The 11,073-nt window shown below is 36.3% G+C and overlaps 1 protein-coding gene across 1 annotated transcript; it reads right to left on the bottom strand.

Moving 5' to 3' along the window:
- Positions 1-776: 776 nt before the first annotated feature.
- LOC117470526 (CD276 antigen) lies at positions 777-7,519 on the bottom strand. The gene is made up of 8 exons (XM_034115331.1): positions 7,470-7,519; positions 5,807-5,835; positions 5,270-5,328; positions 3,791-4,090; positions 3,043-3,318; positions 2,209-2,346; positions 2,043-2,073; positions 777-1,892 (listed from the first exon to the last, which is right to left on the bottom strand). The coding sequence occupies exons 1-8, from the start codon at positions 7,470-7,472 to the stop codon at positions 1,850-1,852; spliced, it is 879 nt and encodes a 292-aa protein (XP_033971222.1). The 5' UTR covers positions 7,473-7,519; the 3' UTR covers positions 777-1,849.
- Between the last annotated feature and the right edge of the window lie 3,554 nt (positions 7,520-11,073).

Here is an 11,073-nt window from a genome sequence, read left to right on the forward strand (position 1 = left end):
GTAACTCACAGTGAGACAGAGTGAAAGCAAGCGGGGAAGAGAAATGGAGGTGCGTTATGAAAAAAAGGAAAAAGAGAATGGAGGAAGAAAAAGTAGCAGGAAAACAGAGATGTATTTGGAGTATGACAGTTCTCTACAAAGTAAACAATATTCTTTTTTAGACAGAACATTGTCCTTTCTCCTGTCATTGACTCAATATACTCATATTAACATATCCTTTGATGCCGTCTCACATCTAGTCTACAATCCTCTCCTATTTCCTGCTTTTTTTTTTTCTTTTTTTTACTTCAATAAAGCAATAACCCTTGAGGACAGAGAGACATCACATTGACATCATTTATCCCTCTTAATAGTTCATTTGATTACATTGCTGTGATTAGACAATATGTGCTAAATGTACAAATATTGTTTCATTCCCAAAGCCGGCTTAAAACATGTTGCTTTTGCCAACTAAGTCACATATTGAATGTGGCTAATAGATGTGGTACTTAAACAATGATAACATTGATATTCAGATATTGTAGTTAACACAATACCAAACAGGCCAATCTGCCGTGACAGCAGGAGAATTGTCTTCTTTCCTGTGCTAGTGCGACATCTAGTGGCAAATGAAAAAGTCACTTCAAATGGAAAATGAATGAGTTTGGTTAAAGCTACAGTATATTTCTAGAGATTTGTGTAACCAAAAGCCCCAGCAAGGTCTTAAAAAGTTTAAATACAATGACATGCAGGACTTCAAATACAATGTGCTAGTCAAGAATACAACACAACAAAAATGTAATTGAAACATGTTTAATTTACTTTATTGGATTACCAAAGAATAAAAATGAACTCATGTAAAATTGAGTTAACATAGCCATCCAACAGGATTGTTTGTTACAAATTAAGGAAATGAAAGAAGCAGTTTGAGATGTTTTTTCTTAGGAATGAGGAAGAAAAGCCAGCTTTCCCGAACAGTAGGGTAAATAAATTAAATAATGATATTGAGAAATAAATCCTTAAAATTAACTAAATATGTTGCAACATAAATATTGAATAGGAGAACAGTCACCAGAAAACCAATTGCTTAAATTCTGACAGAGACCAACATTTTTAGCTAAAAAATAATTTGTATTGAATATTGCACTTTTACAAGGAAATCCTAAAATATTGGAATTTTTTGCAGAAAATGTACGATACCGCAGAGAACAATTTATGTGCAAACATTATTCTGACGTCTATTTCTTTACTTTTCTCAGCTTCTCACGCTGAAACTATTTACAGAGTAAACTGAAAAGAGAATAACCCTAGACGAAATAGGGGAACAACAGTACATTTAAAAAATAGATATTGACAAAAATAACGTTCTAATAGATACATTGAATAAATTAATTCAATTCAAGTGCAACAGCAGCAGCAGCAACAACAACAACAATGTTCTGTATTTCAAAAAGATGAAACACAATAATTTGTGTAACAGATCCAAATTATGTCAGTAGAGGTCAGTGTAACAGTAAAACACACATTTTACCATTTGTGATATGATTTCATTCTTCACAGTGTTGGGGAGTATGTCCCCAGAGACTTTTGCCAGTATATGACAACAATCTTACATAAAAACAATGGAAAAGTCATCTAAGTAAGATTTTCTCACTTCAATGATTCACTGTACTTCCCCCTATTACAGTAATCTGATAAGTAATACTTCCTCAAACACTTGTCTCTATTCAAATGTCAGCGACATGTTGACAGTAGACTGTCCAGTGAGTTGATACACGGGCAGCAGTCACATTATGTAATTTACACTTTAGTGAAATTTTTCTGGGAAATGGCGCTAAAAAGAAATCAGACATTCCTCTTCATCAAGCACTCACGTTTCCTCTTTTTTGTTTCCATTGAGGCGTATTCCCTCCCTGAAGAAAAGAAAGAAAAGGAAGGGATAAGTCAGTGTTTACAGAATTTCAATAAGTTTGTGCTTCATCTTACTTTTCAACAGGTTATATTTGACATTACCTGCTATGAATTAAATCAAAGTATTATAGGTATAAATTGTATCCACTTACTCCACATCTTCATTAATGTTTTCATTTTCTCCTGGAATCAACAGAGAAAGTTCTGTGAGTTTTTTCAAGTTACGGGGTCATTCTTATTCTTTCATTTTTGTATTTATTCAAACACATATGCAAATGTAGTGGAATAACTTGTGAAACACCTAATATCTGTCCTTACCTTTCTTACATTTCTTGCTTTTACACAACAGCAATGTAACAACCATAACAACCACAATACAGACAGCCACCACTGCGATGGTTATCACATGAGGCCAGGGAGGATAAGATGTAGATTTGGGTTTACCTAGAGGTTTACCTAGAGAGGAGAACACATGGAAATTAGTCTCAAAAACATATGGACTTCGACATATGTTCTCTGTTAATGGCATAACCACGCATACAGTTTTCTATTTATTTTTTTCTTGCAAGTCTGTCTTAAATAATCTGCTTTTGATCCAACTACAACTAACCTGAATTTACTTTTTTTGCCACAGGTACACATGCCAGGCACTATAGATCAAATGAAAATATACTGAAGCAGAAATTCAGCAGCATTGGGGCTGAACTGTGAAGTTCAGGTCAACATTTTACTCGGTTCAATACATGTCAGATAGCCTACCTGAAAAACAAATTATGTTTTAACCAGCCTCTGCTGTACAGTACTATGTGGTACTATTGCTAGTTAGCCAATGTTAGCATGTTTAACTAAGATGGGGAATTTAGTTAACATTTTACCTGCTAATGTAAGCATTTAAGCTGAAAGCCTGGCTGTGTCTAATTACATCCTAACAGACCTGTCGGCTTGGCTGTAGACTTGGTTTAACCTTAAAAATCTCTTAACTGTAACACAAACTCTTTGTCAACCATGTAAAAGGATTTTTTTAAATCCTCACATATTTCCATAACATTTGCCATATGCCAAGTATTGCCTTTTACACTTACACCAAAACTTGCAAAGGGTTTAAAATCACACCATAGGGACAGTTAATTTTCTTAAAAGTTTAGGACTCACAGACTGACAACAGTTCTGATCTGAGGTTGCCCACAGAGCAGCTGATAGACGTCTCTCCATTGGAGCAGTTGAGGCGTGCAGTGCTGGAAGTGTTGACCAACAGGGTGACATTATCTATCGTAATGTTGTTCATAGCCTTCAAAGTGTGAGTCTGTGATATGTTCCACTTCACTTCTGCTTCCGGGTAGCCGCCGTGCGCGACACATGTCAGTAGGCAACTCAAGAGAGGGCTTTGATCACAGGAGTCCATTGTAAGGGCAGGTTTACTGTAGATTCCTATGAGAGAGACAGAGAAAAAATAATAAGTTGTATTTCCTGCATGTCATGGTAACTGAAAATGGCTATGTTTAGTTAAATTGCTATTAACCTTTCAATAATCCAAAGTTTTAACAGAGCCTTTTTGAGTCCAAGATCACAAACTCACAGATCAATTATGACTTAGATAGTTCTGGATTAATGCAAATGTATTGTTTTTTGATACTGAAGTCTATTTTCAGGGGAGAACAGTTATGTCACGTGATAGATAACCTTTTGATCGTCTCCCTATTCTGCTTCCAACCTAAATAAATAAGCTTGGAGACACATAAAATAGTCTTGAAATTAAGCTTCCTTTTCTTGAAACTGCATCCTCGCTTTAATAAGTGTAACTGAACTAAAAAATGGGTTTAACAACTGCATGGTACAACAAAATATCCTAACAACCCACAACTCAAACAATTACATTTTAAAAAGGTTAACATACTCATACCTGTGACACTGAGGTGCATGCCAGTTGTAACTAATGGAATGTCACTGTACATGATATGGCACTGATAGTCCCCTTGATGTGAGACATTCAAACTGGACATGTGCATCGTTCCCTTCTTAGTATCCATTCTTGTGTTGCTCCATACCGGATCCGTTATTGTCTCTCTTTTATAGTATCCATTCACAAATTCACTGCTCCTTTGAATGTACATTAATTCTAGTGTGCTATTTTCAGCAACGGGGCAGTAAAAAGTCACACTTCCACCAACCACTCCTCTGTACTGAATCAGTGCAGCACTTCCTGCAGAAGAAAAGGAAGCAAGGACATAATGTTAGAGCATGCTGGGAAACCTTTTATTAGGTAAAATAAAAGTATCCTGTAGAAATTAACAATCTTTAATGGTGTGCACATTTTGATCACAGAATGTCTGAGTAGGAAGCATTTTTGTATATATGCACATACATATAATACAATATAAATAATGCACCATCATTTTAAGTTGTCTAAATGGTAGTGTTGAGTTGAACACTAATAATATAATTTAACATAAGAAATAACAGAAAAAAGGGATAATGTTCTATAGCCAGAACTTTGGTTTGTTATGTTGTCTAAAGATAGTAAAACCACCAACAAACAGTTTGACATCTGTACGAATTTACTTCATAAACATAAGATAAGAAACATACTTGTTTTTGTGTGTGTAAAGGTCGGGAGTTTCTGTTTAGACTTTTAGCTCCTCTCATGACGTAAAGGACTAATCACAGTTCCTCTTAATGTTTTTGTTAAAACACACAACTACAATTGTCCCTTTCATGTTTTACATGATCTAAAGGTCAACATATTGAACATGGCGTTATAGTGAGCTGAAGGTTTAACTTTTTATTGACACTTTCTGTGTAGGTGTTTTTGGTAATACCAATAATGTTTAGGTTCTGTTTTGACGGTCCAGTTCTGTGTTGCTAGCTTGACTTTGACTTTTTCTTTGTCTGACATTTGGTGCTGTTTTTGGTATTTATAGTTGTTTTATTCCAGCTCTACTGAAGAAACCAGATAGGAATATAAGTTTAATAAGGGTGGCTGGACTTTGATAGTATTTGCATGGGCTTTAAAGTAATAGTTTGGGAAATAGGCCAACTTTTTTCAAGAGTGTTTTCCCAAATTGGTAAAATAATCATTTAAAGCCAAACGATTGAGATAAAAAAGAATTAGAGATATGTAGAGCTTCAGAGTTGGATGATAATTATCTGCCAGCAAACCTTTCTCATTATAACACAGTTATTTGAATTATTTGGAGCTCCAACACTGCTGGTTTCTAATCTAATATAATACATTTGGTACCTGTTTTCGATCAAGCAAAGTGTTGTGATATCAAAAGTCCTGACGGTATGCATGTAATCTATTTATATATACAACTAGTTCCACTGTAGAACCAAGATAAGAGTGTGTTGTTAATGCACTGATATGAGGTGAACTGCTTACCTGTGACAGAAATAGCACCAGTCATGATATACAACTGGGCCAGCCGCAAGAAGGAACTCCTTTGGTTTATAGGAAGACAGGAGGAAGCATAATTAAAATGGTTTATAATTGTTTTCATGGTTACCAAGGTAACACTGGGAATACCAGTGACACAGAGATGAGTACAAACTGTGTTACAGAAAAACGTCATAGTCAAATACCCCTGGCCCCGTGCCCAGAGATACGGTCATAAGAGGCAAATATGAGCCACCATTGCTAATATTGACTCAACCAGCCCCTCTGTCATCAACTGTCATTCTTTTTAAATAGTACTAAACCAAAGACCGTTATGGTAGCAACTAAACCATTGTCCTATGATTCACAGCAAAGTACATTTATTGTAGCATGATACAACCTGTATATTGTTGAAAGGATATAATAACCGGTTTCTGGAGATCAATTGTGGCTGGCTTGAAGAAAGGCTGCTGTCAGCATTTTGTAGGTGTTTGAAATAGAATAATAAGAATGAGGTAATAAAAAAAGGCAAAGGGCACTTACGGGAAACACTGTAGGTTGGAAGGGGATGCCTGTTGAAAATAACAATCAAGTTAAGTGATAGTATTGATTCTTTTTTAATTTAATTTGGTATCTTTTAAATCAGTGCACAGGAGCAATACTCATTCAGGAATTCATAATCATATTTGGCCAGTGAGTCACATGCTTAGAATATTTTATAAATCAAAATCTTAGACATCTTGTAAACTGTTAAACACACGGATGTCATATTTGCTGCCTTGGGGAGTCTGCAATATAAAACCTGCCCTACCACCTATCAAACCAGTGTCTTATGTGAGTTCACATTGTGTGTGGAATTCTACGGAAACAAAACAGTATCTGAAATATCCGACTGGCCTTTTACAGTAAGTGAAGTCAGGGTAATGGTTTCTGTCATCCTGAAAAAACAAACCTTGTTTTGAACACCAAGATTCAGGAAAGTCCCATTGAGCAGTAGGCAGTAGCCCCAGTATCTGCCAAAAAAAACCTGCCTTCACACTTGAGACAGTGACTTCTCATAGTCTTATATTTTGTATGAAGTATTATAAAAGTATATTATAAAAAACAACTATCAGTTAATAGTGTATTTAGTTTTAACTTGAATATTTTTGTGTTTTGACTCATCAAAACACGAGGCAAAATGCATCACACGCCCTAGAAACGGTCTTTCTTAACTCATGGATACTCACAGTCTGCAAATAACACGTGTTACATTCACTCTTTCGAGGAACATTCTTCATATTCAACACTTTGCATTTAAAACACACATTTAGGGAATATAAAGTTAAAAATAAGAAAGCATTTGCAGAAGTGTCTTCTCGACAGAAACCACATCTGAGGGAATCCCCAGGGGCCACGTGAATACCTAAAGAACGGTTCATTGTTTTTGGTTCAGGAAAAGTGTTACCAAATGGATAATAACATTCAGAAAGCGATGGCAAAATATTGCATAGCATTGATTGAGCGTTATAATTGACTGTGTGCGGTCTACTATCACTTATCTATCATCACCTAACAGACAGTTTAACGTTTTTATTGAGTTTTTAGACAGAGAGTTTCGATATGGGGAGTCCCCTATGACGTAACGTGATTTAAAATGTATGATACATAAATGATTGCATGACTTACACTAATCAGATAAGCTACGAAACCACATACCAGATTCACACATTGGATTCATGTTATCTCACATTTAGTTTCATTCATTTTAATGTAGGAGAGGTTTGACACTTCTTGTGGTTCAAGAATGTTCAGGGTGACACCTATTTAATGTGAGTGAGATACTCTAAACAGACTAAAGAAAAATGATCTCTGTCTTTGTCACAAATATAGTTATACACACAAATGTCCAGGATATATTCAATCAGCAGTGCATATTTGCAAATAGCATTCCTACAGTGATATAGATCAAGCTTGCAGAGGCGGTATGTTCGGAGTTAGTTTACTTAAGGATAAAACTAGTCACACACACACAAACACACACAGTATTCGCGGGCTGCTGCTCAGTGTCCTTTCAAGTATTTCTTTGATACAGAAAACTATGTACATGCATGAGAAACCTCCTATCTGACATTATAGTAACAGACAATGAACAAACTTATCCATAACAATAACATTAAATGTTATCATGAAAGACAAAGGAAAATAAAACAAACTAAGCTCTTACCATTGTCCGCTGTCTTAGTCAGAATGAGAGTGAGAAGAAAATAAACTTCCTCTTCATTCAAAACAACAAAAGGGGCAGGGCAAAACAGTCATGTGACAATTTAGCAATGACACACAATCTGATGTCAATCTGAGCAGGTTTTATTTGTACAGGCATGTTTTAAACAAAGCTTGTTATATCTTTGATCTCACTTATTATAAGATGAGAAAACAGGTGTTACAATAGTAATAATAACCATGGCTTTGTTCTATGTCAGTGTCCCAGTAAGTCACTTTGAGATTTAAATTGAACATGTGACTTACTGTTGGGAAGCCTAAAGAGGGCTTCCACAGAATCATGTTTGTCAGGACATTTGGCTTTGGCACATTGTGTGTGTGATCACTATACGTGTCTGTTATGTCACAGTGGAAAAATGTTCATGAACTTCCCTGTCTGCTAACTAGCTCATTCTCACTCTCATCAGACCTTGTGGTATGAATCACAGTCAAATGTTACAGTAATATGCAGTGTTGCATTCATATTCTGCTGCTATGATTGTTTTTATTTATTTTCTGAACCAAGGCATCACAGAACTAAGTCACAAGGAATGCAGAGGGAGGGGGAGTAGGATACTACAGATCATTGTAAGATAATTCATTCAATCAGTCAACTATTATTTCATAATCTTAATGAGACATGGGAGAAGTGGAAACTCTCCTATCCAAGAAAAATCTTTACAATTTAGTTTTGTTTTTCCTTAAATAAATAATATACAAATGTTTTATTGTGCAAGAAAAGAGGCAAGTGATACTAAACAGGCCAACTGTTTCCCTTTTGGGTAAAAAAGTGGCCACTTGGGACACAAGAATACATTTGAATATTGCTATAGAGCAGTGACATGCATTATTGCGATAACATTTGAGATGCATTATGTTCAACTGTGAGTCTCTAATTCTCCATCTTCCACATTGCAGTCATTGATCAAAAGAGGGTGCTTAAATGCCGGTGATGTCACACAATAACTCAGACACCGCAAATGAGATTTTCAAAAAGCACTTTTGGATACAGGTGGTGTACATTTTTTTCAAAAAGGTCCAATATGCTCCCACAGCTGCATTGCTTCTGACACTGTTGCAGATGACTTGTGTACCACACACATTGTGGTGTGTGGTACACAGAAAAAAACGTTTGTGTTTCACACTTTTTTTCTGTGTAAATTTAGAACATCTTTTCACTTCTGTTTTTCAATCACTTTGTTATAGCACTTTGTCTGATATTCAAACATTTACTGTTATTATCAATTCTTATTATCCACTTAATTCCTGCTAATTGCCTCTCAAAAAGGTTAATAATTGACAAGGTACCAAGCTAACTTAAAGGGGACCTATGACCCGGTGTATCAGGGAACTCACCAAGTGTCAGAAAACACAACCCTCTCTCTTTTCCTCCATACCCAAATCTCTAAAAACGGGGCTGCAACGGATCTGATAAAAACTGATCCAGATTTGAAATTGTTCTGACGTCAGAAACGGGCTGCTCCGCCTATATGGACAACTCTCCACCTATCAGGGGAATGAGAGGTTGCCGTGGCATGGTAACAGCATGGTAACATGACGCTCGTGCCTCGCCCCCCTCCTTTGCAGGGGGGCGTGGTCAGCTGCAGCTCATTTGCCACAGAAAACAGGGCTGGAATAGAGCAAATAGAGCGAAATGAGGCATGGCTAAAATGCATGGTTTGGTATTTTGAAAAAAAAACTTCACAGACATGTTTTATATAGGTATGGCCCTACAATATATTATTCATATATAGCATGATAGGTCCACTTTAATGAAGTGTTAACTTCACTTTGACATTTGAAGAATAAAAATACATGGTTTTGTCACCCAGTTTTGACTCAGTGTCTCTGCTCTTTATCTTTTCTCTATTCTTTTAAAAGCCTCTAACTAACTAAGACATTAAACAGGGAATGCCTGAGGATTTTCGTGTGTATCTCTGAAAAGTTTGATATGTACCCAGAACGTAGAGCCACACAATGACTCATCCCTATTATATTCATAGCCCATCCCAACGCATGTCGGTAAACCACTTTATATCTGGTTTCCTTTTGAATCATCTGACTTTAAATTACTAATTAGGTAGTTGCCTAAATTTACACAAGTAAAATAGCTAAATAGTAATTTTAATAGAATAGAATGACTGTAAAACATAATTTGTTATTGTCAAAGGCAACATTTTCATTCCATCAGGTTAAGAATTGCATTCCATATAAAAAATACACTGACACTATAGAGGTGGCATGCATGTTTGTGAAGGTGAATTGCTGTTTCTGGTATAATGTGATAAATTAGAGCTTTATGTATTGGATAAGAGGGTATAACAGAAATTGTACATCCAGGTAAAATGTAAGACTGCAAAGAAATATATAAATCAACAGTTTGCATATTTATTACAAAACTGATGAGAAGACATTATAGATAGTCAAGCGTTATGTGGAAGTGAAGTTCCACCCCCATACTGCCCACAGAACAATACATTTCCTGTATACCAAGAAAGTGAGCCTTTCTTACAGTCATTTGTTGTTATGTGGGCTGTACTTGGGAGGAAGGGCTGATAACACTTTGGTTTACAGAAATCACTTCTCACTATTCTAGGGGATTTTGAAACTCAAAGACTACCTCATAATCTAATAGCTATCTGTAACAACACCCTATGTACAAATGCATTGCATGGTGCTACAAAGAGTGCAGTTGGTACTGCTATCTGCTTGTTTCTGAAAAGCAATCTTTATTTGTTTGTGCTCCCGAAATAAATTGTAGTGAATGTTTGTCAGTCAGAGAATATTATTTACATGTGGTAAATTAAATTGGATTGAACAATGAGAGGTTTAGAGGCTGTTTTGAGAAATGCACTAGATTGAGTATGGTTATCAGTGTTATTGGTCAGTCTACTGGTCAAAAAGATAGGAAAAGGTGTGTGTGTGTGTGTGTGTGTGTGTGTGGGTGTGTGTGTGTGTGTGTGTGTGTGTGTGTGTGTGTGTGTGTGTGTGTGTGTGTGTGTGTGTGTGTGTGTGTCTGTGGATGCTGTGTGACAAAAGAGTTTCCCTTCCATCTATATACGGTCATTGAAAGAACTGAAACTCTGTTAAATATCAAGGGAATCCCTGTCCTTCTGTTTCATCTTTTGTGTGTGTTGGTGTTAAGGTAGGTCATTCTTCATTATCAGGCATTGAAGTCCTGTATAAAGATTGGCCCTATGTCAAATTCTATCATCAATGCTATTGGTCAGTCTACTGATCAAAAAGATGGGAAAAGGTGTGTGTGTGTGTGTGTGTGTGTGTGTGTGTGTGTGTGTGTGTGTGTGTGTGTGTGTGTGTGTGTGTGTGTGTGTGTGTGTGTGTGTGTGTGTGCGCATGTGTGTGTGTGTGTGTGTGTGTGTGTGTGTGTGTGTGTGTGTGTGTGTGTGACAAAAGAGTTTCCCTTCCATCTATATACGGTAATTGAAAGACATGAAACTCTGTTAAATACCAAGGGAATCCCTGTCCTTCTGTTTCGTCTTTTGTGTGTGTTGGTGTTAAGGTATGTCATTCTTCATTATCAGGCATTGAAGTCCTGTATAAAGATTGGC

This window comes from Trematomus bernacchii, unplaced genomic scaffold (genome assembly GCF_902827165.1).
Source record: "Trematomus bernacchii unplaced genomic scaffold, fTreBer1.1, whole genome shotgun sequence".
Taxonomy (NCBI): Eukaryota; Metazoa; Chordata; class Actinopteri; order Perciformes; family Nototheniidae; genus Trematomus; species Trematomus bernacchii.